This window comes from Mya arenaria, chromosome 16 (assembly GCF_026914265.1).
Source record: "Mya arenaria isolate MELC-2E11 chromosome 16, ASM2691426v1".
NCBI classification, from domain to species: Eukaryota; Metazoa; Mollusca; class Bivalvia; order Myida; family Myidae; genus Mya; species Mya arenaria.
This window is the reverse complement of record NC_069137.1, coordinates 21,286,438-21,305,452: the sequence shown is the minus strand read 5'-3', so window position 1 is coordinate 21,305,452 and position 19,015 is coordinate 21,286,438. Positions and strand designations below refer to the sequence as shown.

The 19,015-nt window shown below is 34.0% G+C and overlaps 1 protein-coding gene across 8 annotated transcripts in view; it reads left to right on the top strand.

Moving 5' to 3' along the window:
- The window catches only part of LOC128221219 (transcription factor 12-like), a 95,573-nt gene that overhangs the window by 47,709 nt on the left and 28,849 nt on the right, over positions 1–19,015 (top strand). For all 8 annotated transcript variants that reach the window (XM_052929734.1, XM_052929729.1, XM_052929733.1 and 5 more), the window contains exons 9-11: positions 596–645; positions 15,549–15,645; positions 16,758–16,891. In XM_052929734.1, coding sequence (XP_052785694.1) covers positions 596–645; positions 15,549–15,645; positions 16,758–16,891 — 281 coding nt within the window. The remainder of the gene's footprint in view (positions 1–595; positions 646–15,548; positions 15,646–16,757; positions 16,892–19,015) is intronic.

Below are 19,015 nucleotides of genomic sequence, written 5' to 3'. Positions count from 1 at the left end.
TTTACCTGGGGTATAAGCCCTGCCAATGGATGAATCTATAAGAGGTAGAGTAGTCAGTGTGTGGTAGTCAGTACTCTCTATATACTCTATGTAGAAGTTAGTACTCATTGTCAGCTACCACAAGCGGGGGTGGGAGGGGGTGGGGGGTTCTGGTTGCTACTTTATTTTGTTGTTAGTAAAGGTATATAGTTTGCTTATAATTTGAAGCCAGGAGAGCCATCAAACGAGCTTCTAAAAAGCCAGTTTTGCTTCTTGGTTGGGTGCCACCCCAATGTAGGCCTTAAGCGGACACCAAACCCGCCATTGAGATAGTTTCACCATAAAACATTCCTCTCTAACTATACAGTTTCATATTTTTCAAGAACATGATCAGTGACTCATAATATATCGCATACTTATGGGCTCAGCCTTGTTCAGTATGACTTTCTGCCAGTGAATATCAGATTGTATTGAATGGCTTTCAACTTAATAATTGTACAACTTTTGCTATATTATTTAATAACAAAAATTAGTTAAAACGTTTTGAAATCATCCAAAAATTTGGTTTATATTACTGTGAAGGAAACCGGATTTAATTCTATTGTCATTGTTTTAGGTCGCAGGGGAAGTGGCCAGTCTGTCGGGAACAAGCGACCGAAGGGCTCGGTGAGTTATTCCCCTTTGTTTGAAAAATAGGATGATATCTCGGGTATCTCCCTCCTATTTGAGATGAAGAGCATGAAGTATTATAAAAAAACTTCCATAATCATCATTAATGTCTTTGTCTTCATCTTTATTGTTGTTGTCATCATCATAATCAGCAGCAGCATCAGCATCATCAGCAGCACCAGTGATGTTGTAGCCACCACTGCTACCACACCACCAACATCATCCACCACTACAACCAAAAACCACCACCAAGACCACCACAACCATCATCACCATCATCATCATTGCTGTTGTCACTGCTGATGCCGCCACCACCACCACAACCATCATCATCATCATCATCATCATTATCATCATTGTTGTTGTCACTGCTGATGCTGCCACCATTATCATCATAACCATTATCATCATCATCATCATCATCATCATCATCATCATCATCATCATCATCATCATCATCATCATCATCATCACCACCACCACCACCACCACCACCACCACCACCACCACCATCATCATCATCAGTTTATATCAGTAGATACTTTCCCACCAGTATAGTAGAGTTGTGATGAATGTGTGCATAAGACTAGCGTTACTTAAGAATAGTGTTACTTAAGTAAATCGAAATTATATGCAGACACATAAATCATATTTATGAATAAATTACAGTGCAGCTTTGTGCAGCTGTTGTCAGGTAATTTTCACCTAATTTGCATACAGATTATGTTTCTAATCTTTAGTGAAAACAATGAAACGTCATCAAAATCTCATTAAGTTCAAGTTACAAGCTAGTAAATTATGAGATTTTCTTAAGGTAAAGTCTCGTTTTGTTGTTTTTTGTATTATTTCACTTGCATTTTACTCTCCTTTCGAAGATGGTAATCATAGTTAAATCATCTTGAAAGTATAATTGGTGAATAGGGTTCTCGATAACAATACGACTGCAGGCCAAAACGGACAGTTCAGATGGCGTTTTTGGCTGGTTCAAATTTGCCTAGGTTTAGGTTTCAATCTTTTATCATGCATCTGTTTGTGTTTCTCATTAATTCTCGTTAATTAGTGCACAAAATTTTGATTTCAGTCTTATTCAAATAGGATAGAATTTGTACCAACTGAATTGTGTGATGATTAGGGTTTAAAAGTATAAAGTATAAAACTCCAGTACAAAAGCCCTCATGGGATGGCCTGAAATGCAGGAAATGAAGCACTCAATTGAAAAAGTCAGCATTTGGGAGAGTGGAATGGGGGTGGGGGTGGTGTGTGATGGGGTTATTTACCTGGATCACAATAGCTGGACAGTTACTTCTCTATTAGGGCCAGTTCAACTACATCTCAGTGAAAATCTGTATCTGATGGACGGGGGGGGGGGAGGTAATCATGTACTTGTTCAAGTAATTCTAGCCGTAAAGACAAATGCACATGCACATGTGCTAGAAAAAAATCGATAATGGCAAATTTCAACATCTTTCTTGTAAGTTGTATATATAACCTGTTTCAATTGGATAGGTCAAAAACTAGAAAACACGTTTTTCTTCATGTGCAATAGTGGTAATAAGTTTACATACTGTGAAAACATTGACTACTGCTCATCCCAGGTGTTAACTTATGAAGAATATTCTTGTGTTGCTTATAGTGTAGGAAATTTCCAGTCATTGGGTAGGAAAAAGGTGTTTTGTGCTTCCGGTCATTGGGTAGGAAAACAGGTGTTTTGTGCTTCCGGGCATTGGGTAGGAAAACAGGTGTTTTGTGCTCCCGGTCATTGGGTAGGTAAACAGGTGTTTTGTGCTTCCGGTCATTGGGTAGGAAAACAGGTGTTTTGTGCTTCCGGTCATTGGGTAGGAAAACAGGTGTTTTGTGCTTCCGGGCATTGGGTAGGAAAACAGGTGTTTTGTGCTTCCGGGCATTGGGTAGGAAAACAGGTGTTTTGTACTTCCGGGCATTGGGTAGGAAAACAGGTGTTTTGTACTTCCGGGCATTGGGTAGGAAAACAGGTGTTTTGTACTTCCGGGCATTGGGTAGGAAAACAGGTGTTTTGTGCGTCCGGTCACTGTGTAGGAAAACAGGTGTTTTTATGCTTCCGGTCACTGTGTAGGAAAACAGGTGGTTTATGCTTCTGGTCACTGTGTAGGAAAATAGGTTTTTTATGCTTCCGGTCATTGTGTAGGAAAACAGGTGTTACCGTATATGCTTATGGTCATTGTTTAAGAAAACAGGTGTTTTATGCTTGTGGTCATTTTGTAGGAATACAGCTGTTTTTTGGCACCTGGTTACTGTGTTGGAATACAGGTGTTTAATGCTTCTGGTCAATGTGTGGACAGCAGGTATTTTCTGGTCATTGTGTAGGAAAGCAGGTGTTTTATGCTTCTGGTCATTGCGTAGAAATACAGCTGCTTTACGCACCTGGTCACCATGTAGGACAGCAGGTATTTTATGCTTCTGGTCATAGTATAGGAAAACAGGTGTTTTATGCTTCCGGTTACTGTGTCGGAAAACAGGTGCATGCTCCCGTTTCAAAAACAGGTGTTTGTGTTGCAAAGAAATATGGAGAGTTGGGATGAGTGTTTTAGCACATTCAACGATCAATGTTTGATAAATACGGGATAGGTTAATTTGCACCATAACTCCATTTAAGGCAATCCTTGTACAGAGTTATAACATTTTCCCCAGTGCAAGCATGTCAAACTGTTGACGCCACCTGTTATGCCTCTAGGGTTGATACAATATGCTACAAAACTGTCCGCTTTTGTTTTTCTAGTACGAACATGTGTTGACCTCTTTTGGAAGAAGTTCTCAAACGGTTCCTTTCATAAATCTAGGCCTGAATAAAAAATACATTTGGTTCGTGTTACTCGACCCTACCCATGACAGTGGCGTAGCTACATAAAGGCCTTGTAGGCCTGGGCCTACAATTTTTTGAAAAATTACAAAATTTAAATAACCCCAAAATGCAATAAAAACTGATAGCTAATTGAACACTTTGAACAACTTAAAAGTTTGTTGATCTTTAACCAAAGTTTGGTGTTTATTTAAACAACATGCAGAGTGTATTGCTTGATTTTATTGTAATAATTTTAACTATGATTAAGTTAGTGTAATGCACATATAAAATTCCACAAACTCTCACTCACATAGAAACATCGGGCCTACATAAGCCTAGCTCACCCCCTGTAAGAAATAGGCACCTACCCTACCATTTTAATAGTAAGTTGGTAAAAAAAAAAAAAAAAAAAAAAAATGTGTGTGTTTTATTTTATATGTAGTTTAAAGCCTTAATAGCCTTATAAAGAAGATTATTTTAACACCTTATATTCTCCAATGATGCCAGCTACGTTCTTATATAAAGGCTAATACTGTTTTTAAAAAGGATGTAACCCTAACCAAACCATTTTTTTTTTTGGACCTAGTTCTATTTACACGAGTTTTGAGGCCACATGTTTGGCCTATAGGATTGCTAAAAATATCCGCTTTTTTATCGTGTTCAAACATGTGTCAATCTATATATAAAAGGTTAGTTTAAATTTTATTTATTTTACAACAATTGTGAACCAGTTATAACAACATTATACCATTCACTGTCATAGGAGAGATATTACGTGCGAGTGTTGTCTGGTGTTGTGGGGGAAATGAAACTCACTTGTTCAGCTTGGTGACCACATTATGCACCAGTCCATTGTAGGCTGGTAAAATGCCCCAACAGGGTCCACCAGGGACTCTAGGTAAGTCCCATGGCCCGCTATTTTTGCCGCAAAGATAAAACCACCACATTCACCCACCACTGTGGGGCCACCTGGAAGGTAAAAACATGGCTATCGCTTGTATACCCCTGGACCTGGGGGTGGCCGTGGATACAAATGACTGGTGCATAATCCAAACTTATATGTGCCCAGGTAGGGAATTAACCCACATTCCCTACTTGAGAAGCGAGTGCGCTAACCCTTGAGCAAGCCCTACAATATTTATGTGAAAAGCTACAGAAACGAGCTTATTAGCCAAAAGTTTAAACAAAAACCCTTTTTAATGGCAAAGGGTAAACGCCAAAGACATAGAAGACAAAAACAAAGAATCACAAACAAGAAACATGGAACAACAGCACAAAAACCCACAAACAACACAGTGCATATATATAATAATTATATATAAAAAAATAGGTATGTTTATCAAGGATTGCTAGGTACCGCCTTAGAACAGTCAGTTAAATGTAAATTTACTGGGGGTTTAAACCAATTTACGTGCACAAACTTGACTCTTTTCCCAACAATCCTGAATAAAGTAAAAACGTAAAAGGTTAAAGGTGCAGAATTTATTATACATTTTCATGAGCTCTGCACTAGAGCTTAAAGAAGAACTATGGAGATACAGGTTCAGGCCATATGAAATTTGGTGGCCATTGGTACTTTGTACCAACTTGGTACACATATTGCCAAATATTGACTGAATAGGTCATAGCACATAACTCTGGCCTGAATAATTTTCAAGTTATGCCCCTTTTTGATGGCTAAAACACAGAGAAGCGTTGATGCTCGCTCTGCATTGATCTCATTTAATTAAAACTGCAGAGTACAAGAGGTTACTATGTTTCTTCTGATATGCCCAGACAAGCCAAGAAGTTCACCCCTTGTTGATATTGTTTCATTCATAAATAATTTTCAAGTGTACAACAGGTTTCCAGGTTCCATCTTATATTCCTCAGACCCAAAGGTACTGCCAATAGTCCATACTTAAAACAGGCGTCACAAGAGACTCTTCACAGTTTTTCATTGATAAAACCAGCATCGTGGGAAACCCTTAGAACACTTTTTACTCTCTGCTTCATTGATAACCATTGGACACACTCTTGCTCACAGTGGTCAGAAATTGGCTCATGGTAAGCATTATTTGATAAGATTATAGAGAGCTGAATTTTCTACCTTCTGTACCCTCTGTGTAGGAGTGGGACATTCCACTTGGAAACCTAGGGAATAGAACATGAATATTGAATATGCTACGGATATGTCCACATTTGTTGTTCAGCTAGAAAACAGGTGCTGACCAAATATTCCATTCATGAAAGAACAGTAGCATACCAGTTTTCATTCATCTCTCTTGTCAGCTGGTGAAAGTATCACTTGTCTCTTTCCCTGGAAAATCTGCAGAGGACATCTGGACAGTGTTTGTATCCAGCCGGGATTTTGCAGCTGTTGACTGTTGTAAAAAAAAGAGCTGAGGATTGAAGGGAGACAAATCTTGTTTCAGAGAGTTGGTCAGGATGGTGGGGTTACTTCCCTTGCATATATTTTTTTTGGAAATAATGATTTTGATCAGAATTTCTGGTTGTTATATAAAATATATGTATATGCATAATATCATATGTCTGAGTCCAAAAATGATCATAAAGGAGTTATAGATAAGTTACAAGATAAAAAAAATATCCTGCAGACCTCAGAGCAGATAAATTAAAAATTCACATATATTTCATTTCTTTGTCTGCTTGTTAAATGTACTCTTCATCGCAGGACTTGCACGTTTTGAGTTTTTAAAAGTTGTAAGATGAAAAATCATAAAATTAATAATGTCTAAAGAGTTTTTTTAAACTGAACTTACAAATGTTGAAAGTTGATACAGCAGTTTCCAAATTCCATAAGTCTAGCTTCAGACTTTTGACATAACTGCTTAACTTAATGCATTTCTTTGATTAACTTTAAATTGATTAATCAGTTGGCATTGCAGTTTAATTGTGTGGGATTGTTTGAGTGTAATTACCGGTAGGACTAGTTCCAACATGGATTGAGGGGAAGCTGCTGTGCCAGATATTCTGGTAATTAATTGATGGCATTTGAGCCCACACCAGTCAATGTGACCCTGATGGAGGAGCTGTTCTATGGAAATGATGGAATAACTGGACAGGGGATGACAGATAATGAAAGATTAATTCAGGGGCGAAGCCAGTATTTGATGTTAGAGGTGGTGTCAATTAGGGATGTAACCTTTTGACTTGCACCCCTCCCTCAGTACAGAAATTTATTTGGTTTAAAGGCTGGCATGGGGGTGCGGGGGGTACCCCCTCAAGAAAACCTTTTGACTTGCGCCCTTCCTTAGAATAAAATTTTATTTTGACTAAGGGGTTGGAAGGGGGTTGGAGATGGAATGGCCCTACTTTTATACAGTTTTACCCAGTGGAAGAATTTATATTGACCAATTAAAGGTTTATAATGCTAATTTCTTTGAATTAATAATATACCACCATACTTTGCATTGTTTGAAACAAGCACAAGCCATCAAGCTGTATTAATATTTTAAGTGTTTGAATATACAAATTCCGATGTTCATAGTATTACTGTGGCACGATTTGCGCGTTATAGATGAACATTGTCTGTCGAAAATTTGAAAATAATTTTTGAACTGTATGTCAAAGTATTGCCATGTGGCGCAAACCAGGCTGGTATTTTTCTGTGAAGTTCTGGGACATTGACTACAAAGAATGCCAAGTCTAGACTCAGACTCAGAAAAGCATTTTTTACATTTCAAAAAGTCTTCTTATTCTTTTTGCTTTACCAATAAAAAACTGGACAATTTCAAAACGTAACACAATTCAATGTCATCTTCAATACTGAACTAGAAAAAAGTTACAATGCAATTAATTTTGCAGTTTTGCCACTTCTGAACTCTGACTTAAGACAGGTTGTAATTATGTACTCTGGTGCTTGAATTCTGATGTTAGTTTTCCTTGGGGGTTAGGTATTGCCCCACCCTTCCCTGAATAAGATGGGTACTATTAGTTGAAGTTCAATGTTGACCAAATGTGGGCGATGGGTCTTGGAGGGGCGACTGTCAAACACATTTAAATTGTTTCGTAATTTTACCAAAAATGGTTAATATTCAGAAAGGAAAAAAAATAACCCTTGATGTTAATATGTTTGAGAGAGTAAAAAATATTTTTTATCAAAACAGGATTATTTATTCAAATAATTATATTGCTTTTTCTGCAATAAATCTTTCGTGATTATTTGTCATTAACGTGATAGACGAGCAGGTAATTGTTGTAAATCATTCTTATTTGTAATATCTTAGTTATTCTTTATTAGTTTTCAGTCATGCTTAATTGTGTAATTGTCAATTTATTTTTGAATTCATGATAATAACAATATGGCTTATTTTTATTTTTTTTATGATTGATATTGTTTATGAACTAGCAAAGAAAGTGTGACATCTTTACATTTTTCTTTATAATGACATTTTCTTGTTCCATTTTATTGCAAAATCATCATAGTCTTATAAAAAAAAAGTTAGGTTAAAAGATGTTTGTGAAATATAGATCTTATAAATATCTTTAGTTAGAATGCACCATGCGACCATCATAACAAAGTCATCAAAATATATGAATCTGTAACATCCCCTACCCCCCAATCCCCCCAACCAGCACCCCAACCTTATTGGTAATATTTCGGGGGGGGGGGGGGGTCCAGGTTTTTTTGGTAATTCTCCAGCAGTTTTTGGTAATAACTAAGTTTTATTTAGTATTATTTCAAGGGACTCTAAGAGATATACAAGCAGTTTGCAGAAACTATTAAATTGACATTATTCACTAAAAAAAAACATTGATATTTATATTACTCAGGATTCAATTAAATAATATAGGAGGATGCAGGTGGGGGGGGGGGGGGGGTTACACCCTCAGTGGTAAATCTCTTCTTGGATTTCTCTTTCAGTTATAAGGAGAACATGTAAAATATGCAGTACATAAAAACTCCACCATTATTGTATATATGTTCTGGGAGTATTATGACAAAGACAAGAAGATAAAATCTACAATGATAATGTTTTAACACATCCACCACTGCCTAAATACCAAGATGCTTATCTCAGATTGATGTAACATTAGTGTAAATAGACTTTTCACACGTTTTATACTTGGTGCCAAAGATTTTGTTAATCTTTCACAGAATTTTTGATAAAGTCCCAATTTTTCCATGAAACTAATCTGCTTCTCCTGTAGATATAAACAAAATTAACATCATGAAGGGTACTTTCCTGCTTCAGTCTGCTTTGCCCAGGTTTTAAAGAGAAAGAACAAAAAAAATGTACAGCTTGATGAATGCCACATGGCCTCCAATTCATTAAGGGGGCAGCTCAACGTTACCAAAGGGCAATTAGAAAATAGTGGGGGGTCATCTCAAAGCGAAGTAAAGATCTTATCTCGTGGAAGATTCATTGTTTTGAGGGAGTATATGTGTAAGAACTAAAGATGATGGATTTATTTATGGTAAGTTTTATGTTTTATGATTTAATAGTATTAATTGTTTTAACAGACAAAGGTTTATTGCAGTGATATGAATCATAATTTGGTTGTTGGAATGCCAACAAGAAACAAAAGTTAGAATAGGTGTTTTTTGTTCTGTCTTACATTTTGAATACATTTGTAAACTTTTCAAGGCAAAGTTCTGTGTGATGCGGTTTCCTTTTATATAATGTAATGAATGTGTATACATCAAATAAAATCTAGTTGTAGAACGATGTGTTTAAAAGTCACTGGTATTTAGCTGTGACCATTATGATTAATAAAAATATATTGGAATAAGTCAACTAAGAGGGCCTGGGACCGAATTCAATAAGCATGCAACTTAGATTGAACTTAAATGTAAGACAAGGAACTTAATGTTTTTTGATCTAGCTGACCAATAGGCTGAATGGAATCAGCGAGACAGATCTCAGGATAAGATCAATATTGAATTCTGACCCTGAAAATATTTAAGTCAGTGATGGATGAAATACAGCTAATCCATGAGACTGTCCCCATTCCTTGTAACAAAAGTGTGGTTTATTATTTGCATAGTTTCATTCTATGACCATGAGTATTCTGCTTGCAGATTCATAGCATTCCCTTAAGTGTCAAATTTCATGCTACATGTATATCTTCAGACAAGATAAAAAGATCTGAGAAAAACTCCTCCCTCATTCTTTAAGTGTACATTTGTCCCTTAAATGCTGTTTAATTTTTAGATAGCAGTAGGCCGATTGTTCAGATATTTGTTAAAGCGCGATCCCTGGATTGTCAGTGAAATGTGTAACCACTAGCCCACGAATCCATTTCTTTTCTGCAACACCTTGGCTGTTTCAAAACCTGGCTAAAACTCCAGTATATGATAGGCTGTCTAGGATATCATTAATGACTATAGAATTCAAAGTTTTTCAAAGTTTTGTTCTGACAAATATATAATGTATAAATCACAATACACATATACACTTGTAAGTATGTTGGCTATTTTGCTTTACAAGAAAAGTAGTCCCCATTATGATGTAAGGGAAGTAACTTCAATGTGTATTTTCTGAGATAGTTCCTGAGTTATCTGTCAGTAGCATGTAGTTACAGCCTTGTGTTTTATTTGTGTGTGTTTTTTTTGTAATTTCTGCATTTGAATAAATATAATTTATTTAGAAAGAAAACAGATAAAAAAACCCTCTTTAATCAATGAGATGCTTAATAATGTTTGTAAAGTAAACTAAATTATGAAAGTGATATTCTTATGTAAAAACAATACAACCACATGTATAACAAACATTATTTTGGGTGATAAACCTTTAACTACTTTATTCATTTATGGAAACTATTATTTACTGATAACAAGATTGTAACTGTATTTAACAGCTGAAAACACATAAATATTAAATGGGTCCTAAAATGTTAATAGTGATCAACTATTGTCTCGTAAGGTAGAATTACCATGTTTTCTGCACCTTTTTTTTTCAAATTAAACATGGTATCCTTCATAAGAACCATTGTTTTTGATATTTATTAAACCATTTAGGTAAATTACAACAATTTTATTAATTGTGGTACATCTTTTTTGGGAGTTACTAAAAATAAAATTGATTGAATTATGCTCAGACTTTTTAGATTTGATTAGTCCAGAAATATTAATGATAATAAAAATATGATAACCTTCAGCCATGATGACTGGGCATGCTAACAGATTTTTAATGAAATCACCAAGTTTATGATTACCATTAATTGGGGAGTTGGCAGTATTTAATATGGATACCATCTGGAACCAGTTTTTTCGCTTACTTACGTTCTTTGAAGTTATTGTAAGTATTCCAATTTATTACTCAGCCAATCAAATTCCTGTGTTTTCTGTTTAATTGGCCAATCAAATTACAAGGTGATTATTTTATCCAGATGTGGGGGAAGGTTTTGATGCTTGTGTTCTTGGTAAGATGCTAATATCGCTGTTGTAAATGGGTGTAGTTGTTGCCATTCTAAATGCATTGATGTTGTTATATTTTGCCTCAAATGTAGAAAATACTGATAAAAAAAATATACACAATAATAGCGAAATATCGTCTAGCATTGCTTAGAACGTCATGCAATTGATTCATTTCAGATCCCCAACAGTAATTATTTTTTATGTGCACACATTTTTCAATAATTTCTAACAGTTTCAACAAAACCTACTGGTAAAGGCGTAGTGCCAAAATGTTTTACTTATAAAAGAAAAAAAAGCAAAAAAAAATCTTTCTATATAAGGCCTAAAAAACAACAACCATTTTTTAGGGCAACCTGTCAAAGCTGCTCGCCTCTTAGAGTGATTTGTTGACCTAAGACAAAAATAAATATCTGATTTTTAGTTGTTTACTTAACATTTTTGAAAACCCTGCCCTAAAACTTGATATTTTGTTTTTAGGCCTAATCTTATTATATTACCTCACTTTACCAACACAATTTTTAAGTCTCATTTCTTACCAATGTCCATAACCCTGACAATTTTTAGGAGTAAACCTAATATTTTACAAGTCACTGTCATTAAATACAAAAATCATTCATTGCTTGCTTTTCTCAATACATCTTTAAATTCAATTAAAAAAAGATCTGCAACTTTCTCATCAAGTTTTTTTTTTCTACATATAAAATGCCACTGATCAAAAAAGCACACAAAATAAATAGCATAACTCGCGCATGAAGTAATATTGGCCAGATGTTCAAATTTCTCTGCGAGAGAGTCTTCCACTTCCTACTGTTTGCGTTTCCTACCAATCTCATTGCCTTGGTGTGCACGAGATACTCAGGGTAAATACCTACCCGGCTAACTGTTAAGTTACGGAACAGACTTGTGCCATATTGTTGTCCTCGGTTGCTGCTGTGTGTTTGAAAATATATTTTCATATGGAAATTTATTAGGATTTTTTTGTGTGTGTTTTTTGTGGATGTTATGTTATATTTTCAGTGTAGGTTTGAGGATGATTATGTTTTTTAAAAGTTATTTTATGGAAGTTTAAATATGTGATATATTAATAATGAAAAAAATATTATTTTTTTTTTTAATATTGTGTAATATGAACTTCGAAAAAATAGCTTGTTATTTTAATTATGAAAATTTTAACATGTGAATTTTTTTTAGGTGTTTGTTAAAATCATATTTTTCAATCTTCAAAACAACAACATAAGAAATAAAATAAAATTAAATGATTTGTGATTGTATAATTTTCAAATTTTGATTTCATTTGATTAAAACTGAAAATAAATATAGAAATGCAGTAAACTGTTTATCGTCTTAAATTAGGTCGTTTTTGGATAACGTAAAAGTAAGCTTGGTTAAAAATAATTCAGTTTTTTTATTCTTTTTATATATTGGTATAGAGGTGAAATGTGTATGATTTTATTTTTATCTTGCGGCCATGCCTGACTTTATATTATTCCCACGACTTATTTAATCTTATTCTCATGATTTAGTAAGTTGTGGCCTTGACTTTTAGAGATATCAAAGTCGTTGGCTTACGATATTAAGTTCTGACCATGACATACTTATTCGTGGGAATGAGTTAAATTGCCGTGGTAAGAAGATAGTATTAGTCGTAGCCATGCCATAAAAAGTCATGGGAACGAATTAGTAAGTTATGTGGCCATTAAGATTAAAAACAATGCAGTAATCACCTCTATGCCAGTCAGCAGTATAAAGAACAGGTTGTAAAAGAAAATACATAATATTATTTAAATTGTTATCCATCATAAAACCATCTTGTGACAGTTGTTACCGAATATGACATTTGATTATGCAGTTTATGTTAATGGCATTTAAATACCAAATCTTTATATAGAAATTTTATGCAAAACCTTTGAAGTAAGATGGATTTGAAAAACATGACCATGAAAAATACGACCATGAACTAATTTTTAGATTACATTGCAGAATTTTGTGAAAATATAATACATCGTATAATTCATTATGATACATCTAAGCTTTAATACCTTGGACTCTATAAAGATTAAAAAAAATTGCAATTAGTATTATCATGCAATTAGTAAAAATTTATCATTTTGCTTATAATTCAGAGTAATTTGATTATTTCTCATATTACAAATTTTGGCAGCCATTTTAAACGCCATTTTGAATTTAGCAAATTTGCAAGAGCCGCCATGTGGCCAAAGGCACTTTTCATAAACAATAGACTTTCTCCTAACAAAACATATAAAAATAATTTGTATAACATGCCGGACACTTTTTTCTCAAAAATGAGGACTTGGAAACCGGACTATGTGTTAAAACAATGTTTTTATATATATGTTTGTAGTCCTTTCAAATTGATTTCTTTGTAAAGAAGCTAAAAAATTGAAATAGAATTTCTATAGTAATGTTATAATTATAAGCAGATTTCTCAGAAGGGTTTAATATTTTGCTTTCATTTTAAAGGAATTTAAATCGCTGTAACATTAGAAGAGAGTGCTTGTTCGTTTATCAGAACGTTTTGACATTCTGACGAGCATAGATCTCAAAAAAATGGTTGTCTGAGATATATGGAATTCAATGGAATGAAGGATAATTAAATTCCATGCAAAATATTTGAATAAATTGCAGTGTCGGATAACTTAATTTCATTTAATTCTTGAAATGGTATTTGAATGGCATGGATATGGAAAATAAAATATTCCGTAATTCAAGCATTGATACCTGGAATTAAACTTTATGATGACTGGCTTCTGATTTTTGTCAGTTAGGATATAAGTGAAAGGACGTGTGCACTTAGTTTGATTATAAAGTTTACAATAACTGAATGATTGTGACATTTTATGTGCAGATTATATGGAGATAAGAGTGTTTCTAATTGTGAAAAGCAGTGAATTGTCATTAAATATGATGAAAGCGTGTCGGTTACTGGATTTTCTATTGAATTAACATTATAAAAACAAATAGTAAAACGACTTTAAGCTGTAAAATTGGACTTAATATCTTCTGTTTTCTTCAGAAAATAGAATATTAATAGAATAAATGTGAAATTTGTTTTGGTGAAATTTGAAGAAATTCTTTTGAAGATGAATGGATGATTTACGAAAAGATATAAAACTGTGAAATATACAACAAAGATGTGTGAACGAGGACAATCTAGTTGGTATCGGCGAATGTACGCGCCCTACCCACTGTATCGGCCATTGGGGATGCTTTTGCCTACGAAGTTGTCAGCTGTAAGTAGAAATGGACAAAGAAATTGTAAAATTAGGGTTTAAGCCAAGTTTTAAATGACTGGGAGCGGCAGAAATTGTTTTCAGAAATTCGATGTACTTAAACTATTTCCCCCATGCGCTAACAAATTTAGAAGGGTGGTATTTCGGTTGACACTATTTCCCCCATGCGCTAACAAATTTAGAAGGGTGGTATTTCGGTTGACACTATTTCCTCCATGCGCTAACAAATTTAGAAGGGTGGTATTTCGGTTGACACTATTTCCCCCATGCGCTAACAAATTTAGAAGGGTGGTATTTCGGTTGACACTATTTCCCCCATGCGCTAACAAATTTAGAAGGGTGGTATTTCGGTTGACACTATTTCCCCCATGCGCTAACAAATTTAGAAGGGTGGTATTTCGGAGTCAACCATTCTATGGGTTGATTGGTAGGGCGGGAGGTCGGATGGCAAAACCACTCAGACGGTTTTAAAGATATCGCTTTCTGATACATTTTACGACCATAATGGGTAGTAAGTCATGCAAGGCACATTTTTTTGTGAGTTGTCATACAGTTATGTTTTATTATAAGTTCCTTTGAATGTTTACCAAAAGCTTTCACACAATTTCAAAAACATTCAGTATTTATTACATGATGAATCTTCTACTAAGAATCAATGCGTCCTGCCACTTTTTACTAGTGCTTTTAAGAAGAAAGAGCTAACGCAATAATCCAATACAGGTGATGTGTTAATTCAATGTGCTTCTCATTAAAATTGAAGCAAATCAAACCATCTTTCTTGCCCTTGCATCTTTTACTTTTGGGTAATTAAATCTAAACTTTTGGGTAATTAAATATAATTAGGTTCTTATGGCATATGATCAAAGCACTTAGGATGGTGTTAAAAAACATGTGGTTTTAATTTCACTGCTTGGTAGGGCGAGTGATTTAAATCTACCTACTGATGGGTGGATGGTTTTCGTTCCAAATTGAAGTTGTCATTTTCATGGGTGATATTTCTTTCGTTACTTCGTTGTGTTTTGAATTCTGGCAGTTATTATTACTTTTCAGAGGTTTTTGTATTCTTCACAGAAGTTTTTATGTCATGATCATCTTTGTCATCGTTGTCTACTCTGCCAACACCATCAACACCTGCTAATCATTATTATAAACACCCAAAAAAGTACAAGCACAGGTGCCGATATCGCCACCAGTATTGTTTATCATCATTATTAGCGCTACCAAAACTACCACTGCCACCACCACCATCATCATCGTCATCGCTGTCGTCATCATCATTATCATCATCATCATCATCATCATCATCATCATCATCATCATCATCATCATCATCATCATCATCATCATCATCACCATTATCACCACTACCACCAGCACAGTCATCATCACCACAACAGCGTTAATCACTATTGACAATAAGCAACTTATAATTGTCTGTAAGATAAACCCATATTCCTTCTATCTGCAGGTCTACTCTCCGGGTCCAGAGGATTATGGGCAGGACTCTCCAGGCCGGCCTTTCACCTCGCCAAAACCCATGTATCCTCCGGACAACTACTTCATGGGTATGTGATTGGGTGGATTGCTTGGATATGTCAATTTTATTTATATCCTCATGCAGAAACAGTGTTTTAGTCTCACATCTCACAATTTGCAAGCTCAGTGTGTGTATACCACGTGATAAATTACGTCATATATGCTACGTCGGAAGGCATAAGTTTGCTTAAAATGAAGACTTATATCAAAGATAACTTTTCATATACAACACCATTTTAAATGAAACAAAGGGCATGCCGCTTAAAGAGCCCCGCATTTGTATCATTTCCGAAATTTGATGATGTCATTAGTTTCTTCAAACACTTCGACAACCTGTTTCCAAAATAATGTTTTGACAGTGCTCCGTCAGACGGCCGTATAGTGAAAAGGTTTGTTGAAGTGTTTTAAGAAACTAAACACGCAATCAAATTCTGGTAAAAGACCGAAGGTGGGGCTCCGTAAGCGGCGTAGACTGCGCTATGTTTCATTTAAAATGGTAAAGAAATAGTGAAGTAATCTTTGTTTAAAGTCTTTTTTAAATCAAAATATTGCCTACCGACATAGCATTTATGACGCAATTTATCACGTGGTATACACACACTGAAGCTCCAATTCTTTTAAGATATAAAGAATTGGTTATTTGCTGCATTCTTGATTTTGACTAAGTATGAAATTATGTGAAAAAAGTAATCTTCAAAAATTCAGATTCTTTCTATAGATGGGAGATCCAAAGATAATCTATTTATAGATGGGATATCGCAACAGATTCTATTTATAGGTGGGATTTCCTAAGGGAACTCCTTCACTTGGTCAAATGGAGTCTTGAATTCAAACCTACCATTCTTCCATGTTTCTGTATATTACTGTTTCTGTGTAAAGATGGCAATAATCACTGTAGAAGTCCAACATTTATTTTAACAGAGTTTGGAACATCTTGGATTTCATCATGATGTATGATACAGGAAATGATGTCACAGATGGAATGTCCCATTCAAACTTCATGTAGAAAAACTTCTTTTTTAAATATCTTCTTTTTATTGATGGGAAATTCCAGGAGAACTCAAACATGTTTTCAAATGGAGGCCTGTTGGGAACTTAAATTAGCAATCTTGTTACTATTTATAACTGTTTTTATTTATAGATGGGGGATCCCAGGGGAACTCCAACCCATGGTCAAATGGAGGCTCAACGTCGACATACCCTTCTTCCATGTTACCAGGCAACTTCAGTCACACACAGAGCTCATCTCATAACAACATACACCCCCATGAAATGGTGAGCATATTGAATTGACGTTTCAGCCCCCTGTGCCCCCCCCCCCCCCATTTTTCTTTCTTTAAAAAATAAATAAGTGAAAATAAATAAATAAACTAGAATAATTATACAAAATAAAAAAGAAAAATAATAAAAAAATATAATATAAAATATTCAAATTGATATGAAAAAATGTATGAAGTCAACTTCAGATAAGTATGGAATGGACATAGATTTGACTCTTGCTAATGGATGTCACTAGATCTCCATGTCACTAATCGATGAACACATGCAAAGCCCATTCAGTGAATATTCATCCAAACACTCAGACCCCTTTATCAAATAAAGTTCAAATTATTAGTATTATATATTTATTATTATTGTTATTATTATTATTTTTATTATTATTGTTATTATTATTATTGTTATTATTATTATTATTATTATTTTTATTATTATTATTATTTTTATTATAATTATTATTATTTTATTATTATTATTATTATTATTATTATTATTATTATTATTATTATTATTATAATTATTATTATTATTTTTATTATTATTATTATTATTATTATTATTATTATTATTATTATTTTTATAATTATTATTATTTTTATTATTATTATTTTCATTATTATTATTATTATTATTATTATTATTATTATTATTATTATCATTATTATTTTTATCATTTTTATTATTATTATTATTTTTATTATTATTATTATTATTATTATTATTATTATTATTATTATTATCAACAGATCACCTATTACCTAAAAGAAAGGCTCCGTTACACCTTTGTATAACCCGGAAACTACACTTGTAATGAAATAATGTAGCTGATAAAAAAAAAAATCAAATTAATTATCTTGTCAGATGCAACAGTCTAAAGTAATTGTCATTTTCTTTGACATTTATGATTAAATATGAAATTTTAAGTTTCTGTTTTACAAAATAAAATCATCAAAGGAAATAAACACATCAGCTAACAAAGGTGAAACAAAAGATTAAAAACATTTATGTCTCAAATAATTTTAAATTAGTATGAACATTATTTATACATCTATGATGGTTATTGTCTTACTCTAAATTTATTTTTGTATTTTTAAAAAATGTGTTATATCTTAGTGTAGTGCCCCAGACAGGATTTGAAAAGAGCAGGGTGCTAGGTCAGAAAAGGCACTTTCGATGCGCTTTGAATGAGCCGTCATGGGGGTCTTGCAAGGGCCAATGTTCAATATTTTTTTTTAAATGTGTCGTAACTACATTCAATACTAATAGTTTGTTATTACCTTAGCTGTTCTATTTACTCTAGGGTCAAAATTATTTATATTTATTATTTTTATACTAATATCTGAAAATTAACTTGTACTGATATATGGACAATAATAAATATCAGATATAGAATCAAAGGAAGCTCTGTCAACTGAAGGGAACAGGGCAAAGTAACAAGGCAGCAGGTTGCTGGAAAAGGGCATCAGGATGCCCTACTCCCCTCTGCTGTTTAGGCCTGGCTGGAGCACTGTCAGTGTGTCACATTGATTGCATCATTGCACCAACAAACAAATGTTTTCCTCATTATAATTCTCGCCACATTTTGCTGTCTGTTTTCCTCGTAACAACACCTACTAGTAATGAGTTTTCCTGGTGTGTAACGATTTAACCAGACACTTTGACATCGGAGCAAAGAAAAAACTACATACACGCTGGGTAGCAAACCATTGAAGCTTTGCTGTAGTTTTGTTAGAGAAGGTATTGTATTTCTGTTGGCAAGATTTTGTAACGAACGTCCCCGATTGACTTTTCGTAATTGTTTGTTCTGATTCGTAGGTAATGTAGATTAAGATAGCCTGCCAGAGTTCTTGAAGTGGACCGAAATGAAAGATGATTTTTTATCATCATTTCTGACTTGATGTTTTTTAGGTATACCCCATGACAAACATAGTTTGAAGGGGGTATATTGGAGTCACCCTATGGTCATTCGGTGGTCGGTCTGTTGCAATTTTCCTTGTCTGGAGCATAACTTTGAAAATACCAGATGGAATTTAATTAAACTTAAAACAATGGTAGAATATAACAAGTGGAAGTTCTGTGTACAGGAACCATAACATTATTTTAGCTAATTTCAGAGTTATT